Source organism: Populus nigra, chromosome 3 (genome assembly GCF_951802175.1).
Source record: "Populus nigra chromosome 3, ddPopNigr1.1, whole genome shotgun sequence".
Lineage (NCBI taxonomy): Eukaryota > Viridiplantae > Streptophyta > Magnoliopsida > Malpighiales > Salicaceae > Populus > Populus nigra.
In genome coordinates, this window is record NC_084854.1 from 4,102,819 (window position 1) to 4,127,055 (window position 24,237).

The window sequence follows — 24,237 nt, forward strand, 5'->3', positions numbered from 1 at the left end:
GTTTAATATTAATTGTAAAAATACAAAATCAATTTTTTTAGGAAACATTTGCCAATAAAAACTTCATTAATTATAAAATAAACTAGATAAGAAGAGCATAAATATTATCCAAATAATACTTGAAAAGAAGAAGAAAATAGTTAAATAAGGGCCAACCTTGAAATTCAAAAAATATATTGCAGTATAAATGAATCTTCTCCATGAATAGAACTAAAGTATAATTTTTTCAAGAAATATCAATATTATATATGTACATTTTATCACATGATGAAAATTGAATTAAATGAATACATTTTGTCATGTAGTAGGGATTAAAAAATAATTAAATGTATCATATTAGAGATTAATATGCATTGATCTAATTTATCTTATCCCTTTCTTTTTCAAATATTCCCCTGAACATATTAATCTAAATTTAACTATGCGTAAAACTTTCACTTATCAGTCTCAAATTTCTTTTAAGTAAATGCTAACTTTTTAACTCAATTCATCAAATATATTCACTGAAAATATTTCAGTTTAGATAAAAATATTTTTATTATTTTTGATGGACTCTTAGAAATAATATTTTCTTTTATTATACATCCTTTTATTTTCAATTTACATTAAAAAAAGTTTATACTTATACTTGCTTTCAGCTCATTATAATTTTTTTCTTTCTGAAAGCCAGATGACGCGGGGTACCAGCTGGCGAGGTTATATATATATATATATATATATGCGCGTGCAAATTGTGACGGTGAGAGGAGAAGCCAGGTGGTGGTGTGCAAATATATTTTTGCCCCACCGATCAATATTACTGCCTGGTTTACAATGTCTGAAGGTGACAATTTTTTTATGTATTTTTTACAAATGAATATTCCAATTTTATATATAAATTGAAATTTATACTTTAATTCTCTTTTAGTGTTTGCAATTTTTAATTTGCTTGAAGGGTTTGTTTGAAATTGTGGTGGTAATTGTTATTCAAAGTTTTTTTTGCTTAAAAATATATTTAAATAATATTTTTTTAATTTTTTAAAAATTATTTCTAATATGTATATTGATTTTTTAAAAATATTATTTACACCGAGACTTTCTAAACAAGCTCTACTAAAAAAACAAAAACAAAACGTCAAATGTATTATGGGAATTGAGTTTATACTTTTTTTACCCATAAATTCAATGAAAGGTATCCTTCCTCGTATCATCGACCTGGACTTACCATACACATTAATTAAAATGGACACGACCTAGTAAATAATTCATATGCCACTCTATTATTTTAATTAATAGTTAATTGATTCCTAAGTACCACCTTCATATTTTAATTGAGATGCTTCTACTTTACTATTATATACATTATAATAGAATATACATGGACATAGATTAGATGGATTTAATACAAGAGTTGATTTAGTGACAAGAGCTAACACTTCATATTTATGAGATTTGAAGCTCGACATTTCCCAAGGCTTTCTTGTGGTCGCCACGAGGTCAAAAACTTTTAAATATTGTTTTTCAAATGTATTTTTTTAAGAAATATATTTAAATAATATATATTTTTTAAAAATTATTCACATTAAAAATAATTTTAATTAAAAAGTTTAAAACAATTTTAAAATACTATTTGAAAGACTATTTCAAATGATTGTGAGAAAAAAACTAAAAAACTGATTAAACCAAGAAAACTAGTAAAAAATAACTGAAAAAACCGAACGGTAAAAAAAACTGATTAGAATTTTGAAAAAATCGATTGGTTCAGTTTTGGTTTTATAAGGTTAAAACAAAAAAAATAGAACCGAACCCAAACAGAAAAAAATCGAAAAAAACCAAGTCAAACCGGTTTGAATAAGTTTTTATTCTAAAAAATCAAACCAAAACCGGTCAGTTTGAATTGGTTTCAGTTCAGTTTCGGTTTTTTTTTAAAATTCAGTTTTGTTATTTTTTTTAATAAAAATCATATCAAACCAAAAATAATCACATTTAATTTCAATCAACCCAAAATATAGAAACCCTCACGTTGCAAAAAATATGAAAGAATGACTAATATGTCTATTAAAAATAAAAATAATAATTTTAAATTAAATAAAAGTTAATTTGATATAATCTAATTAATTTAGCCAGAATTAAAATAACTTATAAAAAACAATATAGTTTCAATTTTTTTTTTAAAAAAGATTGAATTAACCACCTCTTCTTTTTTTTTTTCTTTTTTTTCTTAAAAGTTAATGTTAAAGTTGAAAGCACTAGTTCGTTCGTAAGAAGAAAAGAGAAGAAAATCTCGAGCCCGCGAAGGGCTGAGGCATTGACACATCGTCCTCATCGTTACTGTTTCTCTTTATTCTCACAGGATTTTAACACCACAGCTTCACGCTAGTGTCGGTGGCCCTGGCTAAGTACAAAATTCGTCACTCGTCTTGGGCTTTTCTGCTAAGAACATGAAAGCTTCCTTCATAATATATATATATATATATATATATATATAATTATGAGACACTCATTCTGACCTAATAATCAAAAGGGCCTTGCAAACAGAACCTCGAGAGCAGCATAGTCAATGGGGTAATTATTGACTTGGGATTTAAGTTAAGTTGGTGTCTGGTGACTGTCTGGGATTCTTAAGTTATTTTTGCCTAGCCTGAAGCAATGCCAGGATTTTGATACTATTTTCGAGAGACGTCGGTGGTTTCTCAGTGCCCTTCGTGGGCAGGGATTTGGTAGATCTCTAGCTACCATTTCCAGTTGCCTTCCATCCATCAGTAACTTTGGTCTCACTACTGCTACTCCTGCTGTTCTTGCCTTTTGGTTCTTGATGACTGCTTCTTGAGTGCTTAGTTTTCTGTTAAGTGAAAAATATTTTGAAAAACAATTATTATTTATTATTATAATTGCAAAGAAATCTGAACGCACACCAAAGCAAAAGCCCAGATATTAAATGCAAAAAATCTCTACTGACTTGATTCTTCTCCATATCTTCAATGGCATTAAAAAGGAAAGAATATATTACATTTCACGCGGCCATGGTTAAGTTTTTTCCAAGATAAATCATCCAACATGATAGATTGGCTGGAGAAATTCTTGTGATTTGGATGGTAGAAAATCTTTGATTCTAGGATGAATTATACGATCATATTTTTTCTACTTTCTTCTTTAAATTCAAACTCAACATGTAATTATACTCTTTTTTTTTAAAAAAAAAAAGAGAAAACACCCGTACTTACAGATTCACAGCAGATAGAGGAGGGTTATGCTTGATTGCAAATTAAGGCAGGTTGTGAATATCATTAGAATTAGATGGGCTAACTTAATTGCAGATCTGTGAATAATACTCCTCAGTAAAGACCACAAAATCATGGATTCAAACCAAAGATCATATCATTACAGCTATTTCCCAGCGAGGCTTATGAAAAAATTAGGGCAAAAAGTCAATTTAAGGTGAGTGATTAGACATGGCAACAATACAAATCATCTTGGCATACCATAAAAATGTTCAAACTGCAAAATTAAACCACAAGCCGTATAGGACCACGACGACGGCAAATATAACAAGACCCCACCCACCATCACGTGTCAAGCACCGAGCCAGACCCGAACACCATGCTTGGCTAGATGTCCCTCCCATCGAGATTACAAAATGGAAACTTGTCCTAAAGGTAAGAAAACACTGCAAGTAATCTCTAGTCAAGTCAGTAAATACTAGAGACTAGAGAGAGACTAGAATGAGAGAAAGAGATTGCAGCTACCCCTCTCAAGAACAAAAGCTTTGCTTGCCAAGATTCTAACTTTGGTCTGCTGTAAGCATCCTTCCCTTTCTTGGTGCTTTGTCCCTATCTTCTCTTCCCTTTACATCCCCTCTCCTCGTTCTCTCCTTCCACAATTCACACACAACTCTTGCCTGGCCAAAAAAGAAAAAGAAAAATGTCGGACAAGGTCTTTCCTTCTTCAAAACCAGCAGCCAATGGCACCGCCACTAACGCCACCACAACCACCCCAAACAACCCACCACCTGCCACCACAAACAAATCCCACCTCTACAACCCTACTTCCCGCCCACCTTACCGTCCACAACCTCACACTCGCCGCCACCGTAGCCGTAGTGGCCGAAACATCTGCTGCTGCTGTTGTTTCTGGACAATCCTCACCATCCTCTTGCTCCTCCTCCTCGCTGCCATAGCCGGTGCTGCTCTTTACATCCTTTACCGCCCTCACCGCCCTTCCTTTACCATCACCTCCCTGCGTATCCACCGCCTGAACCTCACCACATCTCCCGACTCCTCCAGTTCCCATCTTTCCACTCTCTTTAACCTCACAATCATTTCCAAGAACCCCAATTCACATATCTCGCTAGACTATGAACCCTTCACTGTTTCTGCATTATCTGATGGTAATGATGTGTTCCTTGGGAATGGTACTTTACCTGCTTTTAGCTTGAGTAAAAAGAACCAGACAAGTTTTAGAAACGTTGTGATTTCAGGGTCGAATGACCTTGACGTGGATGCAGTAAATTCATTGAGATCGGATCTGAAGAAAAAGAAAAGTGAAAATGGATCGGTAATGTTGAAGATTGAGATGGATACAAAGGTGAAAATGAAGGTGGGTGGATTAAAGACAAAGAAAGTTGGGATAAGAGTTACTTGTGATGGGATCAAAGGGTCTATACCAAAAGGTAAGGCACCAACTGTTGCTGTTACTGCTAAGTCTGAGTGTAAGGTTGATCTAAGAATCAAGATTTGGAGGTGGACCTTTTGAAGCTTCTCCTTTCTGTTTTGTTTGTTTTTGTTTTTCTCTTTGGTTTTATATTTTTGTGGTTTGTAAACTTTTGAGAAGTATGAAAGTGCAAATTATGGATTGAGAAAAAAAATGATTGAAATTGTGAGTAGGTTAATGAAAGGAAAAAAAAAAGGTATTGAAATTAAGAATTCTTTAAATTTTAATTATATTTTGGTGATTCAAGTTAGTCTTCTGTGTTCTTGGCTGATGTATGTTTAGTATTTTAGCATCAATGGTGTCTTCTTTCTTTTACAGTAATAATCCTTGCTCATAACTGGGATTTACCAGTTGTGTAAACATTGTTAAGCAGTAATTTTAGTGTATTAAAGGCCCTGGAACTGCTCTGCTCCAAATCTGGAGTTGTCAGATTCCAGAAGAGAGCAAAATGGGGTGGCTTGCTTGTGTTTTTTTTCCTTCAAGAAAAGGAATGGATGGGTCAGTGATGTGGGCATTTTTGGATCTTTCTTAGTGTGATAGTTGTTTGATCTGATGACTTTATTTTCGAAGAAGTAGCTGGTTTATTTGGAATCATGTGTGGAGGTCACAACAAATGCAAGAGCACTGAAATTGATGGCAAAATCACTTTTCAACAATTTATGCAAGCAAATTGTGGAGATCTTTAATGGGGTCTTTCCCTGTTTATCGATGTTCTCGCTTCCCTGTAACCTGCAAGCAATGAATATTTTACATCTTTCTGCTAGGTAGCTTTTCTTTGATAAAATCATAAATGTGATGTTGTGATCTATGTGACATGCTCAGTGGAGTAGAAATTCACATTAAAGTTTGGTGTAGCAATAGCATGGACAATTGTCCTTGCATGGTGTAAGATCCAAGGCACGAAATAATGAATTGGAATTTAGCATTGCCTTTTTGTAAGTCTGTATCTACAGAAACTGAGCTGTTTAGGACAATCCAAGATGGGTGGTAAGAAGGACGAGGAGATTTTGGATATTTAAACAGGATGAGAGCACACATAAACTTGTGAGCAAAACTCACTGTCTTCTTCACTGGATTAGTGTGAAATCTGGGTTCCACATCATTTAAAACAACTTGTTTTCCTTCTGATACATGGCACTCCTCGCTCTCTACTTGATGCGATAAAAGCTTAGCTAGATGAATCGTTGTTGACCCGTTTTGTGCCCTCAGCTTTCAACCAAGAGTTCAGTTTCCAATTTGCGAGGCAGGAGGGGGCAGAGCATGTGAAAGATGTGCATATAGTCAAATCGTGGAGCACGAATTGCTTGATGGATATCACAAAATTAAAAAAATAAAAATAAAAGGTCACTTTCTGAAATTAAGGAGGAATAGAGTCTTCATTTTCAGTTTAGACTGAAGGCAAGCTTTCTCGATTGGACATGGCACCTAAATTTCTTTCTCTTGCTCCTTTCTTGAATTCAAACCGAGAACAAATCCCACTTCCATTAAACTCATGTCTCCAAGATTTGCAATGTTATTGCATGAACGCGTGTATTAGCTTCCTTACTCGGTCGTACACCTTTCCCCCTCCCTGATATCTTTTTTCGATCATAGTTACAAGATTCAGCCTCACAGGTTGGGTGGATCAATCCATGGATTGACGATTAACCCAGGTTGTTTGAGGAAAAACTGATTATATGTATGACTTAATTAGTGGATGTTTTTACCGGTGGAAGAAGGTTAAGCCCAAAAAAAAGATCTGATCCAGTCAAACCAACATAATAATTAAAAGAGACATTTTTTATATGACCATTAAATCAGACTCAAATTCTTATTATAGAAAGCTTGGCTGGTCTATCCATTGCAGGAATTTGCTCAAATTAGGATTTGAAGATTCTATTTGATTTAGTTTTGTTATTTTTCCTTGATTGTTCTAGATCTTTATGATTTTTAGGGATCTTTTTGTTTTGTTTTAAATTCAATTTCAAGCCTATATAAAGATTTGCAACCCTCCTAGAAAGATAGATTTCAGATCAATATTTTATAAATAAAATTAAGATTTTAGATTTTTTTTATATATAGTTTAACTCTATTTCAATCTTTAAATGAATGCTGTTATCCTTCTTGTGCTCTCGCTTGCATCAATTACATTATGCTTTCCCCTTGGAAGATCCAAAACACCACGCTGCTGCTACAAAAATAAGGTTAGCAGGTGAATGAACAGGATTAAAATAAAAAAAAAAGGCATTGGATAATTGAAAAGGTAAAAGCATCAAACCAGCAAGGGAACAACTCGATCTAATACGAAATTTTGTCGTACAATTTTATATGTTATCTTTTAGGAAAACAAGTTTCATCTCGATCCCATGATGAGAAACGGTGTGTTTAATTCGGGTGCACGTGGCCTTTGTGTACTTGGGATTTGAGAGAGAAAAGAACAATCATCAATCACATTGAGCTCAAGGACACTTGAATTGGATTATGATCCTTCTCTTGCAAGTGAAAAGTGGAAAATCAAAAGTTTAACACGCACGATGTTTTTTTTTTTTAATTAATTGAGCTTTGCACTAAACCTCATTAGTTGGAATATATTCCCAGGGAAAAAGCAAGGCTCTTCTGATTGCTGGTCTCACTTTCATGTCCAGGAGGAAACACAAGATTCCTCCACTCTAGATCTGGTTTTATAAAGCTTGCCAGACTTGCTTTAGAAGTAAGAAATTCGTGCCCTAATGGTGGTGGGGCCTATTAATGAGTCCAAGGATGTGATAGTCTTATCAGAGACTTCATGGTTCAAGGTTATGAGTGTGTACTGATAACCTCAAGGATTTCATACAAAGGAAACATTCTGCCATTTGGTTCCGAGAGCTACTACTTACTACAGTCCACACCATATGTTCTCTCTACTAAAATGGCAGTAATCAAAGTAAAAACAAAAAAACACAGAGAGGAAGCTGAGGATCCCACTATGGAACAATTTGCCAAGTGGTGAGCCAGTGAGTCAGAGTGGCAATGGTTCAAGGTTATGAGTGTACTGATAACCTAAAAGGATTTCATACAAAGGAAACATTCAGCCATTTGGTTCCGAGAGATGGTACTTACTACTGTAAAGGAAGAACATCACCGAAAACATGTCCACACCATAAGTTATTTTACTAAAATGGTAGTAATCAAAGTAGAAAAGCACAGAGAGGAAGCTGAGGATCCCACTATGGAACATTTTGCCGAGTGGTGAGCCAGTGAGTCAGAGTGGCAATGTTGTTGGTGATGTCGTCGATGGAATCACTCCTTAACGCCACCACAATGCCTTCTGGATAACTTTCTTTTGCCTCCTCCAACAGGACTTGGAAGATTTCACATTCCATGTTGTTGGATATCTTCGTCTCTGAGTAACCTCTTTTGTTTTGTTTAAAAGAAAAATGAAGATGAAAAAAAGATTAATCCTGACATTTGCTACTGCAGAAGCTACAAAACACACACACAACTATACTTTTAAGGACGTTCAAGATGAGTTAGATAGGCTGAACTACCTCTTGCTTAAGCGATCGTACAAAACAGAATTGTCAGTTTGCAGAACCACAACTTGATCAAACCATCGCTCTGGAAAGAAATCACAACCATGATAGTCCACTATGTTTCCACCTTCTTCCATTATATCTTCGAGTTCATCACACACCTACCTCCCGCCCCAAAAAAGGTAATATAAATTTTAGAAAATGAACATCCTGAAAATTTGACTAACATTTCAAATATCCATGTCAACATAGGAAATGAGATTGAAGTTCGGTAATATATGGGGTGTTACCAGGTCTTCATTAATTATGTAGCAGTCAAACTGGTCATCCCATCCATCATGCAAGTTCTTCTCTTTGACCAGATCTCCAATATTAATGTGGCGGAACTGGGTGGCCTCTGCCAGAGCAGATGCGGTAGTTGTTTTTCCAGTTCCGGGTGTGCCAGTTATCAATATGTTTGGTTTCTTCCTCATGTCAGTATCTCCTTGTGCCATGCTAACTGCTTTTCTCACTAATAAAACTATCAATTTGGATAATTACACGAAACTAAATTTATAAAGTGAGAATGAAAGTCATGAGAGAAAGAGAGACTCAAAGCTACCGACAAGAAGCAGAGCCACCGACGAGAACAAGAAGGACACAGTAAGAGCATGTTGAAAACCGAAATCAGCTAAATTAAACTTATGCTTTTTCCAAAAACTGCACCCAACCCAGGCAAAAAATCCCTTTTGATACTCAAGAAATTCTAAAATTGGGGACATATGCTTAACCCTCCAAACAAATACAACAACTGCATACATTTAAACACCAAGAATTATTAAGAACACACACAGAGCCTTAACCCCAACAAAACATAAAGACCACTGCCAACGTATTTCATCAACAAAATTAGGAAAAATACCACATATCTTACAATCTACTAGCCCCTCAAACACTCAGAACAAACATAAAGATTATACCTTGGGGGTGGGGTTCTTAGGAGATTTTAGACCCTGATCAACCTTGGTTGGAGCTTTCCCCTTCTATTCCACGCCTTAACGCCCTCTGAAAGTAGTAGGTTTTCTGCTGCAGGAGGCAAGAGGAGCAGCGGCGGTTGGTGGCGGAAAATATTACTGGTGGCAGGTAACTTTAAATTGTTTTTATTTATTTATTAAGTTTAATTGTGGTGGGCCTCATGTTTTGAATATGGGCCTTGAATTTAAACCTTTTTATTGGGCTGTGAGCTTTTAAGCCCTAAAATTTGGTCATTAAGATGTTAATGGGCCACCGCCTAATATGACTTCAGAGGGTTTCTTCTTCTTCTTCTTCTTCTTCTTCTTCTTCTTCTTCTTCTTCTATGTTCTGCATGACCCATACTAGATATAACTCCATGGTGAGGACAGAGAACGATAAAAAAAACTCCTTAATTTGTGAATGTTTTGATAAAGACCTCAAGCTGTTGGAAAAATCTAGAAGACGTGACATTAAAAATATTATAGACCCAATCACAAAATATTACTTAAGCCTGCATTAGAAAAATCTTTATTGTAATTTATAGAGGGATGATATATATTATCTACTAATTAAAAGGCAGTATCAACATATTACTTAAGCCTGCATTAGAAAAATTTATTTTCCTTCAAATTTGTTCTTTGATGAGAGCCATTCGCATGTAAAATCATATATTAACTTGTTTTAGAAAAAATCTAAAATACTTTTCTAAATATTTTTACTTCAAAATTTATATATATAAAAAAGTTCCATATTCATCACTAATTCATCAATTTTTAGGTTATGGTTCTATATTATACCTTTTATATTGGTTGAGTCATAATTTTCAGATTTAGACATATCTTTAACATATTTTTAACGTCAAATTTAAGTCGATTATGTCAAATTTCGTCATATTATATCCCAAAATATTTTTTTTTCTCTTTTACCTCATTCATTTGGGTTTTATCTGTATTTCTTTGTTTTTTATTTTTTTATCATTTTTATGTTTTTTATTTTAAATAACACATTAACATTTTATTTCAAATTTTCCAAGTATATCATCATCTTTATGCATTAAATGTTCACCTTAACATTTAACATGGTATTTTTTAATACTGTGTGCAGAAAGCCAAATGCTCTGTTCTTGCTGTGAAGAAACCTGCAGTTTGAAGACTTCGCCAGATGCCTTGTTTGATGATTGATCTGAGATTTAGGTCTTGTCAAAAGGCATTATATATGGAATTTGTAAGACAAAAGCTAGCTTGGCTCTGTTAACATGGGTTACTAGCTAGCTTCGACTCTGTTGTTTCAGATCATTCTCGGATATGATGTGAATCTGGGCAACACTAGCTACATTTCCATACCTAAAGTATTAATCTTTTGAGAGTTTTATTTGATAGAATAATTATCTATTAATGATTAGTACTAGGGATCAATTTGATCATCATATAAATTGAAAAAATTTATCATCACCTAAGAACATGGAGTCGTAAGTAATCCAAATTTCTTGAAAGAGATTCAAGTTGATCAATAAAATTTTATTATATAATTTTTTCTTATTTAATAGACAATAAAAAAAATAACCATGAATTATTTTTTAATATTTTTAATTGAGAAATCATATCATATCCATGAGATCGGAAAAAAACACAAAAAATATAAGATCAATACAGGAAAAGTTTAATGTGTAATGATTAAAATGAATCATTTTTTAAATTTGAATGACTAAAATATATTTTCATCCTTTACTAAAAGAAAAATTAAAACGCGTGAGGGTTTCCCTGTAGCTCTATACACAAATTATTGTGGGTTGCTATAATGAAATTACCCTTGAGTGGAGAAAATTTAACTCTTCGAGCTGAGTTTTTCTTTCTTTCTTTTTAGTTTAGTGGTCATTAAAAGATTGTTTGGGAGTGTATGTGTTTTTTTAATTTTTTTAACACAGTAAAAATATTTTTTTACCTCTAGAGTCAACAAAATTTAGAACTGTTGACCAAAGGTTTTCTTGACTTTTCACAAGTTTCTTAATATTAAAAATACTTCTTTGCTTCCAAGATAAAAAAAAAATTATTGAACTGCTAGACAAGGGTATTTCAGGTTTTTACACTTTTCATCTGCAATAAAAGAATGTTTTTAGCCTTAGAAAAAAAAGAAGCTTTTCCTTTGGGGGTATTTTGGTATTTTCACATAGATATTTTATGTAATTAAAAGGTTCATGGAGGACGTTTTGGTATTTTCACATTTTATTTTTAATTTTTTAATCAAAAAGCTACTGGCACGTGTTCCACACGCACCACCAAACGAGTGGCGTCCGTACCTTTCAATTATCCTCTTTGTTTGTTGTTTTTCAATTCCAGTCTTCATTCTTTAAATTTCTTATTTCATCCTTATACTTTTGATAGAAGTTTAGTTTTGTTTTGTTTTAATTTTTTCATTCAATTACAATTTCTCATATGTTTTGTTTTTAATTTTAGTTCTCATTTTTTTAATTTCTTATTTCATTTTTATTTTTTTTATAGTTTCAATCCTCCTAAATCCGTCCTCATTTTTTGTTGGTGTTTTAGAATCCATCCTTTAGTTTTGATTTTTGATTTTGGTTATTTTCTCTTTTTTTAGAATTTTATTTATTTATAATTTAGCCCTTTAATTATAATTTGTGGATATGATGTTTTTTTATTCGATCCTTCTAATTTTGATTTCTTATTTTTTTCTTTTGGCTTTTTTGTCAGTTTTTTTTTATAGTTTTTAATGCATATTGATTATAATGTTAATGATGGTTGTAATAATATTAATTTATTATGATAGTGATAGTGATGATAATGATGATAATTGTGATATTAATATTTATAATAGTGATGATGATAAGTAGTAGTAGTAGTAGTAACAGTGATAATAATAATGATGATAATAATGATAATGATAGTAGTAGTGAAAGTAATAATGGTTGCAATAATATTAATTGTTGTAGTCATAATAATAGTAATAATTTATTATAATGGTTGTCATGGTTATGATATCAATAACTATGGTAATGATAATAATAATTATAATAATAATAATAAAAATAATAATAGTACTAGTTATCATGATTGTGATTGTGACTGTGATAGCAATACTAGTAGACTAGTAGTAATAATAATGATAATGATAATGATAATAATAATAATAATTGTTGTTGTTATAACAATAATAACAACAACAATAATAATTGTTATATTGGTGGTAATAATAATAATAATATAAACAATAATAATAATAGTCATAACAACAACAACAATAATAGTGATCACGATAATAATACTAATAATTATTATGATATTACTTATTGATAATAGTAGTAGTAATTATAACTATAATGATAGTAACAATACTAGTAATGATAATAATAAAAATAAGAATAATTATTATAATAATAATAATAATAGTGATAATTTATCATTCAATACTAGATTTGTTGAGAATTGAATTTTACTGTTTTTTTATACAAGGTATTTTTGATCTAATATCCCAGATTATTGGTTTGAAAAGTTTATCTGGTTCAACATTTTTTTAATTTTTTTTATTATTTTTTTTAATTTTATTGTTTAATATTATTTTTTAAAAATAAAAACAAGTCATCCAGATTTTCTTCAAACCTATTAAATAAATCAATTCATATCAACTTAACTCTTAATTTTTTTTTATCTTACCTGAGTTCATAGCATTGCAAAAAATCTCCATGTTATTAATAACTTTTTTTATATATTTTTATGAATATGTTTCAGTCTAGGATAGAAGATAAACAAATTAAAAGGGTGTTTGAAAGTGTGGTTATGATTATTTTTAAAGTATTTTTTATTTGAAAATATATCAAAATAATTTTTTTATTTTTTATTTTTTTGACATCAACACATCAAAATTATTTAATTTTTTTATTAATTTAAAATAAAAAAATAAATGTTTTTGAAAATACTGTTGAAATTAAAAAACAAACAAGTTTCGTGTTTTTAGTTTTAAATCAACCCGTACCCCACGCTCCCCTATCTAACACGTAAACGCGGATTAAATATGCCCGTGGTCCAAACATGGCCTTCTCTCTCCCTCCCTCAGAAATCCAACGGCTACTTATCATCACTCATCCCATTTTACCACAGGTCCCCAGCCTTATATTTTCCTGTTTGTTTTCTCGAGAAAACCAGACCAGAAAGAAAATGTTGTCCAAACAAAACTTTCTTTCTATCTTCTTCTTCTTCTCTTGCATCTTCTCTAGTTCTTTATCGAACCCGGATTTTATTACATTACTCTCTTTCAAATCCTCCTTGTTAGACTCATCAAACGCGTTATCCACCTGGGTCAACTCAACTAACCCGTGCATTGATTCCTGGCTTGGTGTCACATGCCATCCCACAACTCACCGAGTCACGAAACTGGTACTTGAGAACTTGAATCTTACTGGTTCGATCGACGCTCTGAGTCAACTCACTCAACTCAGACTCTTAAGCTTAAAACAAAACCACCTCTCCTCTGCTTTCGATTTGAACTTTTCTTCTTTGAAAAACCTCAAGCTTCTTTACCTCTCTCACAACCGCCTTTCCGGAAACTTCCCCTCTGGAATCCACTCCCTTCGGCGTCTCCGGAGGCTCGACCTTTCCTATAATTACTTTTATGGTGAGATTCCATTTCCCGAGTTGGCTCAGATGCCTCGGCTACTAACTCTTCGTCTCGATTTCAACTCATTCACTGGGAAAATCGGACCTTTCAGCTTTTTCCCATCTGGGTCAATCCTGGAATTCAATGTTTCCAATAATTTTCTCTCCGGCGAGATTCCGGCGATATTTTCACGTTTCCCGGTGAGTTCTTTTTCCGGAAATAAGAATCTTTGTGGTAAACCGCTGGCGTTGGATTGTTTTCATCGGACAGTGGAGAGTGAGCCAGCAAAACCAGGTGATGTAGGAATGAAGAATAAAAAGAAGAAGGGAGTGAGTGACTGGGCGGTGTTTCTGATCATCACTGCCGATGCGGTTGCCATTTTGGCAGCGCTCGTGACCATCACGTGCTGCTGTTACTGTAAAAAAAGACGAAACAGTGGGGCCCAGGAGAGAATTAAAAGGAAAGTTAGGCCAGCAGGTTCCCTCAATTCAATGGGTGGATTTTACGGTGGTGGTGTTGGTGGTGGCCGTGACGAGGTGATGGTGGTGTTTGATGGGTGCAAGGGTTTTGGTGATGTGGATGATTTGTTGAAGTCATCAGCTGAGTTGTTAGGAAAAGGATTTGCGGGGACCACTTATAAGGTGGTGGTGGATGGTGGTGATATGATGGTTGTTAAGAGGGTGAGAGAGAGGAGAAAGAGAAAGGAGGTTGATAGCTGGTTGAGGATAATTGGTGGGCTAAGGCATTCTAACATTGTGAGCTTAAGAGCTTATTATGATTCTAATGAGGAGTTGCTTTTGGTCTATGATTTTCTACCAAATGGAAGCTTACACTCTCTCTTGCATGGTTTGTGCTTCTTTCCTTGATTTGATTGTGCTAATGATTAGTCGAAGTGATTGTCTTTTATGATATGTTTTGTTCTAAAATTGCTTTGTAAATAATAGGGAACAGAGGACCAGGGAGGACTCCATTGGACTGGACAACAAGGTTAAAACTAGCATCAGGTTCTGCACTTGGCCTTGCATTTCTGCATGGCTACAACAAAGCCAAGCATTTCCATGGGAACCTAACATCATCAAACATCGTAGTTGATCACTTGGGAAATGCTTGTGTTTCTGACATTGGTCTCCACCAACTCCTGCATGCCGCATCTATCTCAAACAATGGCTACAAGGCTCCAGAACTAATGCCTAACAACCAGAATAATGTCAGCCAGAGAAGGTTCACACAAAAATGTGATGTATATAGCTTTGGGGTGATTTTGCTTGAGATATTGACAGGGAAAATGCCAAATGGAGAGGGAGAAACAAGTTTAGTGAAGTGGGTTCAAAGAGTGGCAAGAGAAGAGTGGACTTGGGAGGTGTTTGATTTTGAGTTGTTGAGGTACAAGGAAATGGAGGAGGAAATGGTAGGTCTTATGCAAGTAGCTTTGCTTTGCTTGGCTCCATTTCCAAGAGACCGCCCAAAGATGAGCATGGTGCATATGATGATTGAAGATATTAGGACCAAGGGTGGAAGACAATTAGGTGACCGGAGTTCTATTATGAATGATCTGTCTTCTGATTCATCTCCTTCTCTATCAGAAAGCACCCTCAATTTCACCAGTGGGAGTTGATTAGTTTATAAAAGAGAAGTGGCAGCTGTCATGTTTGCCTAATTAAGTTCATAATTAGCAGAAAGGGGGCACTTTTAGCAGTTTGACATCATAAGGGAGCTGGGGTTGGAGATCGTAAGCCTGTGCCATTTGCAATTCTGTAAAGACAATATAGCATATAGATGAATCTATTTTTCATGGTAGCATGTTTTAATTGATGGAAACTATAGTAGCATATATGTATAATAGATTGAGAAATTCTCGAGTTCTGATTCTTTGAATGAATGACTTCAAGCACTAACCAAAGAGTATTTCTTGTTAGAAAATTAAATGCCATCAGAAATTTAGGCGAATGGGATCTTGTAATTCTTGGTTACTTTGAAGCTGCTAGACATTTGAACACCTGAGGGTTGAAACTATTGGCACAGACAGTACTGATTGTTGTTGGGGGACACAGAATGGGGAGTTGTTCCCGAGGCAAAAAAAACAAAGGGTGATATATCCTCCAGTAGAAAAATCTAAAGACATGGTCACTCAAAGATGTTCATGTCTGTTTGCTTGTTAGTCCTGGGGAACAGGATTTTGGTTGATGCTGATGCTATCATCCTTGGACGATATATTGGTATGAAGAACTGAGACTTTTGTCCAAATTTGAAATGTAAAAAGTAATGTTATTGACGCGTATGGACTACCCAAAAGAATCGGTTTGATATCTAATTTTGAGAGGAAAAAACAGGCTTGAATGAGCTGTTGAGGGGTCGTGAACAGTAACACAACGCAACAAAACCAGGAGCTGACGTGAGAAAACCTGAGACGATATTAACTTATGACCATGAATGCAAGACGAATACAAAAGGAAAAGGCCACGAAATCACATGGTTTTTACCTACTTGCTTGAATGCTTATTCATGAGGAGCCAAATTTTCCGTGCATCAATGGGCTGGCAACGGGGGTCCAAACTCCAGACTTGATGTGGCTCCCAGTAGAAATGGAAAAGTGGGAGGTGGCTTTATTCACAGGGAAGGTCCACCATGATCTTTTAAATGGCTAGCAATTCTTTCAGCTTTTAAGCAGCAAGGTAAACCTGTCCTTACCTTTAAAGGGCTGTGAAATTGATGAATCCAACAACCATTGAAAGCCATTACTTGATTTGTTTCAACTGTACAGAGAAAGAAAAACCAAAATCATCGAATGCAGCCTATACTGCAATGAATACCTTAAGTACTTTTGTTATGTTTAGATGTTAACTATAATTCACTTTATGAAACAACTTCCAAATGAGAAATAAATCCATATTCATACCGATATGTTTCAAAATCATATATGCTCGAGGTTTTTAAGAATCTGAATAATAAGTAATTATATATTCATGTTAATATTTTTTTAATGATAGATGGTAGAAGGCTTAATATATGCAAAATAGTTTTTTATAATGGGATGTAGAGACCCTCAAGTTATAAAATTAGTCACTTTTAATAAGGAATTATAATACATGAGAGAATGAACTTTCAATTATAAAAACATATATTTTTGTTCTTACAAAGAAAGATAACAAAACATAGTTATAAACTAATTACGTGACTTCCGTTCCAACGCAAGTCAAATATTTTTACATTTTATAAAAAAAATACATGCAGGTTTTTTCAACACATTCAAATCAAAAAATTTATGCACACATAATTAAATAAACTGAAAACTATGTATGCTAATAAATAAATAAATAATCATTAAACAATATCTAAAAATAAAACTTGAAAAAGAGAGATAGATGTTGATCAAAATATTTAATCTCGTAAGATGAGACATTTACTCAATCATGTTTGCTGATTTTTGTTTATTAAAATATTTTTTTATTTAATCAAACGATAAAAGAAATAGATAAACATATTAAATTGATTGAGTAAAATAAAAGGAAAAAAAGAATAATATGAAAGGCTACACATATTACAAATTTCATCTGAAAATATAATTCATCTATACAAAACATAAAAAAATAAAATCAAAGATGAATAAAAAAAACCCTCTCTGAAAATTAAACACATAACAAAAAAATCATCACCATTTAAAAGAGGCTATTTAAACAAAATAAAAGAAAAAAATGAGTATTAATGTAAATATAATTAAGTTTTAAATAAATAAATCATTAATCAAAATTAAAAAATCAAGAAAAACAAGGGTTAAGCGTTGCTAGGTTTGACAAGTCATGCCAACCTTCTTGGCCCATTTCATTAAGGTTCGCATGTTTGAGCTTTTTTTTTAACTGCACATGGGACAAACAACATGTTATCTACCTTATTTTTTTTTTTGAAAAAAATAACCAAACAACTCGTCATCTGTTTTACCTAGATTTTAGCTACTGTGGTGGTCGAAAAATCAGGGTTTCGATTCTTTTAACCCCAAAACTCATTTTTCAACCTGTTATTTTTACCCAAAATCTCTATAAAACACCTTAGAAACCATGATAAACTTATTCATGACTTAAAAAAAATCCAAAAAACAAACTCAACCCGAAACAAAAAATTAACCCAAGCTCAGATTTGTTTTTTCACAAACTTTTAAGTTAAAAAAAAACCTAATATGAACTCTCATCGTCAAATGAAATAATTTGACATAAATATCATTCATGTTGGTGCCTTAAATCGGTGTTAACGACATATTTCTCTCTTTCTACCGTTAGAATCCACCAATCTCTCTTTCTCTTCTCTCTTAACCAGGGATAAAACAATAATAAAAATAAATTTTTATACAAAATAAAATTGAAAAAACTTCAAGGAACTGAAATTATATAATTTGCGTGATTGTTTAAGTTGAAAAATCAAATTGCATCTTTTTTTGGAACTTATGGCACGTAACTTATATTTGCCGTGTTTTTTTATTTCAATCTCTTCTATTTAAATCTCATCATTTCTTAAGAATTTAAAATTAATTGTCTAAAATAATTAAAAAATAAATTAAAAAAATATAAAATTTTAGATAGTTCATCCCCAATAAAATACAAGAGGATGAACAATAAATAATGCAGGATGAACAGTAAATAATGCAGTGAAAAACTCACCCTATGTAATCAAACGCTGCACTGAACTTAACAAGGGTAAATGTGCAACAGTCATCTCTGCTCTTTGTTTTGAAATCAATTCCAGAAATCAGTCTTCTTGCAACAGAAACTGGATTCTTGAAGTTGTTGAGGGTTCTCAAGATTCTCATGCAAGTAGTTGAAATCTTGACTCGAAGATGGGAGCAATTTAACATTATCGTTTTCTTGAAGGAAGTCCACAAAACCTGCATTATGAACCATATTTTGCTGTCCAGGTTGGTGTTGTTTTAGGGCACGATAGTGAGCAATTTGATTTTGAGCGGAACTGAAGTCTTGAAGTTGTTGAGGGTTCTCAAGATTCTCATGCAAGAAGGTGAAATCTTGATTCGGAGATGGGAGCAGATTAGCATTATTGTGTTCTTGAAGGAAGTCCACAAAACCTGCATTATGAACCATAATTTGCTGTCCAAGTTGCTTCTGTTTTCGGGTATGATAATAAGCAATTTGATTTTGAGCGGAACTGGATTCTTGAAGTTGTTGAGGGTTCTCAAGATTCTCATGCAAGAAGTTGAGATCTTGAATCGGAGATGGGAGCAATTTAACATCATTGTTTTCTCGAAGAAAGTCCACAAAACCTGCATTATGGACCATATTTTGCTGTCCAGGTTGCTGCTGTTTTAGCGTACGATAGTAAGCATTTTTATTTTGAACAAGGTTAAGCTCCGCCTTGAGAGCGTTAAGCCTCTGCATTAACTCTGAAAGGATACCAGTACAGCCAGTAACAGGATCTCTAACTCGAGCGTTGGCTTCATAAACCATAGAAATAACGGCGTCAGATCTTTTCTCAAGGGGTAGATTCTGGAGGAGGTTGACAATATTATGTAACCCAAAAAGTTTATGGACAGCTTCAAAATCTCTTGTTTTCTCAGCCGGAAAGTAAGGAGCAACAAAACAATCTTCATCGCATTTCCTACGCTGGTTCTTACAAGCAGCACAGGCAGGCCTTTTCATCGTTGTTAATATCTGTAATATATATAGCTGGTATCCCGGTTGCTTGAATTGAGAGAGAAGTTACCTGGTGAGAAGGAGAAAAGGAAGGAAGAGAATATTGTCGAGAGAGGGGGAGGGGGGCTAGGGTTTAACTGCCGTATACAATGCTATGTTTACAAAGATCATATCATTGAGGGACGTGGGGTGTTCTTAAATACAGTTTTTGTATTTTGAAAAGGAAAATGAAATTGGTGTTTGGGTTATCTTGAATCTTGATCTTGTTTGTTAGTTTTCTTTTAAGTATTAGTCTATTCGTGTTCAAAATCTTGAACGAAGGTTATCTCCAACTAACCCATCAATTTGAAATTTAGACCATCGTGGAAAACAAATATAGTGCGTGCAGATGTTATCCATAAAATGGGATTGAACTGCTCGTCAGTCCTATCTTAATCGCTATGATCTTTTTATTCCTTTCTCGTCATTTTTCTTTTTATTTTTTAGCACAACTAGTTAAAAACACGACTCTTGTTAAGAACAAACAGTTCAGATTATATGGGAGTAGAGACCATGCATTTGTGTAGTTGGTGGCTGAAACGGGAAGGAAATATTTCTAACTAGGCCCTTGTTGGCCAATCAAACGCCACATTAGCAGAGATATACTAGCATGGTTGTCAAATGTCAGCTTGTTGACGATGGACCTGCCACCGTGAACACAATGCTGTGTTATGGCAGGATTTGTGCAAAGTGAGGAGAGAGAAATCGATCTTCAGCTGTCCAGATCTTATATGAAATTGAGGTGAAAAGTGATTGAATTATAAGCTTTTTAAATCAAAGATGTGCCTTGTCATTAACATTGTTATCTTAATTCTAATTCTGGGCACTCTAAAAAATATGTTTATTACTTCTTTGATGGTAGAAAAAGGAGCCTAAGACCTGAAAGCTGCAAGAGGAAACTAAATTCGATATAAACAGGGGTGGAGAGTCTAAGATCAGACTCCAACTACATCCTCATGATGTAACAGAGAAGAAAGGCCCTCTCGCGGGTTAAAAAAAAACGATTTAATCCTAACGGCAGAATGAAGCCATAGCTCACCAGCCAACGATTGTCTTTCCAGATTGAAGAAATGACACCCATGAACTCCCCGATCCTTAACCAAGAGCTGTTGAAACTGACACTCCGTTTTGTTTTCCTCTGCGTGTTTTTTTAAAATAGAACTTTCATACCTTCCATTGTAGGATGTTTTTCTCGAACAATTAATAACATAGGGTTTAATGTTGCTCGATAGAATAATAATCCCAGAGGTAATAATCAAGTGAATGCATGCTGCTGATGTTGGGCCAGCGGACTGCTCGTATAAGCAGTGTGAAGTTTCCATAGTCATCACTTTTAGACTGGTAAATTTTAATTATTTTTCTTTAGTACCATTAACTGGGAGACATTCTTACTGTAGTGGTAAGAGGGCACTAGAGGAACACGGCTTTAATCTCCATCAGTGTACAAATACATAGCTGTGATTGAGTGAGGTTTCAGACTGATTCCTAGATCCATCTCAAAGCCCTTCAATCACAGCTGTATAAAGAACAAAGCCAGCATCTTGATTTTCAAGACAAAACACCATCCACGTGGCTCCTGGGTGGTCCCAGATACGAGCTCCCCATGGAACCACCACTCATTTTTTGGCTTCCTCCCAAATTCCAGTTCATTCTCCATTGACAACCAAACTGCAGCATATTAGTTGCCTTTACCATATTATCAGGAAATGAAAGCAAAGGCAGGGAGGAGATGAGCTAGTATGCGGCTATCAACTATCCAAAATTCGACAGAACTAAAAACAAATCCAACAATAAATGAGAAATATCGATGCTTTCACAAACGAAAGATTGAAGAAACGGAAGGACCTCAGCAACACATTGATTTTGGAAAACAGAATATGAAGGCAAAAATTAATTAAAGTGTGATTACCAAGGAAGGAACAAAAGCAGATTGGCAGAAGATATTTTCAGTCTAAAATGATTATCGACTTTGCACAACCACACCCTCTATCCGTAAAAGTAGAGCATTTAATATGTTAAAAGCAATAAAAATCAACAGCACTAAAACAGGAAATGATGAATGGGAGAGTGAAGAGCCAATTTCAGTAGACAAGAAAGAAAGGCCCATCTTCAAAGTTAAACTTTGGCAATGAACAAATTACTTACTATTGGTTCTGACAATAATGAAGTTCTAAACAAGCCAAAACTTGAAGGGAGTTAAAGCCAATAAAGACTTCAAATAAAAAAAAATAAAAATAAACACACAGAAGGCTACTAAAAGCAAGACTAAATGAGAAGATAGCGCTCCACATTCTACTAATAATCCTTTAGCTGCGATGCTGAGCAGAAACAAGAGAGAACTACTTCAGCCTGCAGTGAAGATTATGAATGATTTTCTCCTAATCCAAAACTAAATGAACCAATCTCATAAACATGCAGCTTAAATAATAAAAACCAGTTCAAGCTTCAAGGAGTGACAGATAAATTATTCTTCCACTGAAACCAAGGATAACCACCCTCGGACATCAATCGAATGAAGCTATCAATACCCATATCAGATCAGAATCTTAAATAGGTAGAAATAACAGCCATGCCAAGACTCCATAAAGCTTCACAAGGCCCCCTATCTCATCCATGAGTATTAACAGCTTCCCACACCAAATTCTTTGGAACAGGATTGGTAAGATCCCTAGCTTGCAAGGCTGCAGTCCGGAGAGTCTCCAAGGTCATTGCATTGGCCTTCCAGAATGATACCATATTGTATGGCAAATTATGCTTCTTACAAAGCTCCCTGATGAACGGTGAGACTCTTCTAAGTTGGCATCGAGGCAAGCGGGGAAAGAGATGGTGCTCAACCTGAAATTGCAATCCACCATGAAACCAATCCATCCAAGGCGAGCATGATATATTCAATGTTCCCTCAGTTTGTTTCTCAAACCAATTATTCCCACTAGGCGGACCAACATAAACACTTGATGAGAAATGATTCAGACAGAACTGAACATGCTGAATCCCAGTAACACTAAAACTGGCAACAACAAACATGATTCTCTCCCCCCAACTGGGCAAGCAGGAAACAAGCAGAGGATACCAAGTCCAGAACACAACTAAACCCAAAAACTCCAGGCCCCTATTAGTCGACAATTTTTTCTTAGATAACAAAATCAAGAAAGACTGCGCAAACAAATTAATCCTCGCCAAACACATTACAGGATAAAATGTCCAATGTTGATAACTAACCAAGAACCTAGAAACAGAATCGAAATTCAACTTCCTATCATAAAAACAAGAAGTAATTGAACTGAAAAACTTAGAAGATACCGCGAAAAAAGGCATGTGCTGCAGATCTGGATCATAATCAAGACTATTACAAGCGATGTGATGTGCATTATGGTTACACTTCCACCATCCAATACCAACCCCTGCAAGGCAATTCCCACTTAAGATCTGCACAAGACAATTGAATCCACGGCTACTCATAACCTGATAATGACCTGAATCATGCCCAATCCACCCACTTTGTATCCACATAAGCCCCATTAACCCACCACAAACTAAACGAACCGATCTACTATCAGAGCACAAAACACCATAAACACTGAGACAAAACATCATTACAACTAAACAAAGAGTAACAAACACCACGTGTCCTTTTTTCTCAAAAAGACCCGATTTTGAGAACTCGGCAGCGAGTTTTCTAAAATCTTCCGATACCTCACTAACAGTGTAGTCTTTGAGATAAAACCCGGTAAAGAATTTGTCAAGGTATTTCCACGCAGTCCCTGGATGGTAAGCAACAAACGCATCAGTGACATCTTGGCCTGCAAGACTCAACAATGGAAGCTGGCCTCCAGGGTGGTCATTAGCCCAGTAAGTGACATTGTAGATCTTGCCTTGTATAGAGATCCATAGATCTCCTGCTGTATTGTGCTTTTCAAGCTCTTCTTTTGTAATGTACCTCCTTGTCTCCGCCATTGTAGAGAGGATCCGAGGACTGTGTTTCACTCTGTTTTTTTTTCCCTCTCCTCCTTTCTTTGAAGAGAAAGGAAGAGACTTTTTTGTCTGGGGTGTCAGGGAGCAGTGGAGGAGAGTGAAGAGAGCCTCTTGATTCTCGTATTTTATAGAGGCTTGTTACTGTTGTTCGATAATTCTATTGTTTTTATTGTCTTTTGAGATTTTCTATATCTCTATTCCCGGGTCTGGGTTGATGTGCTGGATTTCAGTTAGCTAATAGCGAGGCTAGAATGAAGATGCACCATGGACACTTGTTTACAGTAATAAAGGTGAAATCTTTGCAAATGGGAATCAGATTTGCGAGGAGGCGTGGATGGAGATCACGAGCTAGAAATAGAGAACAGAAACCTTAGTTAATTAGTTACAAAACCAAATCTAGAATCGACCAGGCTCAAGTCTTAGAGAAATTCGGATCAATCTAAATTTTCGATTTAAAAAGGAAATTCTAATATTATTTTTTATGGAAAAAAAAATTTGTTGATCCGAATGATATTTTTTCTCACCTAGAGAGACATGAGCAATTTCCTTTTTTCTCACCTTTGATGTGGTGTGGATTCATCATGGGATGATATTTTTTTTATTATTATTTTTATAAGTTAATCCTATCTGAAGACGAAAACATATTTTCATGGATGTTAAACTGAATTATCTGATATTGTGCTAAGTAAGCAGATATGATATGTGCTCGTATCTAAATTTGAAAGAGGTTATGAAAAAATAAAAGCTATCCATTTAATTCCATTTAATTCGAGATTGTTTCTGAGTGTGATTACAATGTTTTTAAAATGTTT

General features: G+C 34.4%; 5 protein-coding genes across 8 annotated transcripts; 2 read left to right on the forward strand and 3 right to left on the reverse strand.

Moving 5' to 3' along the window:
• The first annotated feature begins 3,631 nt into the window (after positions 1–3,631).
• Positions 3,632–4,939, forward strand: LOC133689853 (NDR1/HIN1-like protein 13). Its single transcript, XM_062109926.1, has one exon. It carries the CDS (start codon positions 3,901–3,903, stop codon positions 4,729–4,731), a length of 831 nt encoding a protein of 276 aa, XP_061965910.1. The 5' UTR covers positions 3,632–3,900; the 3' UTR covers positions 4,732–4,939.
• A 2,739-nt stretch (positions 4,940–7,678) lies between these two features.
• LOC133688345 (adenylate kinase isoenzyme 6 homolog) lies at positions 7,679–9,308 on the reverse strand. 4 transcript variants are annotated; one of them, XM_062107805.1, is made up of 4 exons: positions 9,140–9,308; positions 8,471–8,679; positions 8,196–8,341; positions 7,679–8,061 (listed from the first exon to the last, which is right to left on the reverse strand). In XM_062107805.1, the coding sequence occupies exons 2-4, from the start codon at positions 8,672–8,674 to the stop codon at positions 7,875–7,877; spliced, it is 537 nt and encodes a 178-aa protein (XP_061963789.1). In that variant the 5' UTR covers positions 8,675–8,679; positions 9,140–9,308; the 3' UTR covers positions 7,679–7,874. The 4 variants fall into 4 exon arrangements, with proteins under 4 accessions (XP_061963789.1, XP_061963790.1, XP_061963788.1 ...); XM_062107806.1 differs by having other exon boundaries at positions 8,471–8,682; XM_062107804.1 differs by having other exon boundaries at positions 8,471–8,691.
• Positions 9,309–13,221: 3,913 nt separating this feature from the next.
• LOC133688306 (probable leucine-rich repeat receptor-like protein kinase At1g68400) lies at positions 13,222–15,656 on the forward strand. The gene is made up of 2 exons (XM_062107743.1): positions 13,222–14,627; positions 14,726–15,656. The coding sequence occupies exons 1-2, from the start codon at positions 13,343–13,345 to the stop codon at positions 15,394–15,396; spliced, it is 1,956 nt and encodes a 651-aa protein (XP_061963727.1). The 5' UTR covers positions 13,222–13,342; the 3' UTR covers positions 15,397–15,656.
• Positions 15,657–18,505: 2,849 nt separating this feature from the next.
• Positions 18,506–19,420, reverse strand: LOC133688364 (LOB domain-containing protein 22-like). The gene has a single exon (XM_062107833.1). It carries the CDS (start codon positions 19,418–19,420, stop codon positions 18,506–18,508), a length of 915 nt encoding a protein of 304 aa, XP_061963817.1.
• Positions 19,421–21,538: 2,118 nt separating this feature from the next.
• On the reverse strand, positions 21,539–23,768 carry LOC133689674 (acyl-lipid (9-3)-desaturase-like). Its single transcript, XM_062109643.1, has one exon. The coding sequence runs from the start codon at positions 23,405–23,407 to the stop codon at positions 22,061–22,063; it is 1,347 nt and encodes a 448-aa protein (XP_061965627.1). The 5' UTR covers positions 23,408–23,768; the 3' UTR covers positions 21,539–22,060.
• Positions 23,769–24,237: the final 469 nt, after the last annotated feature.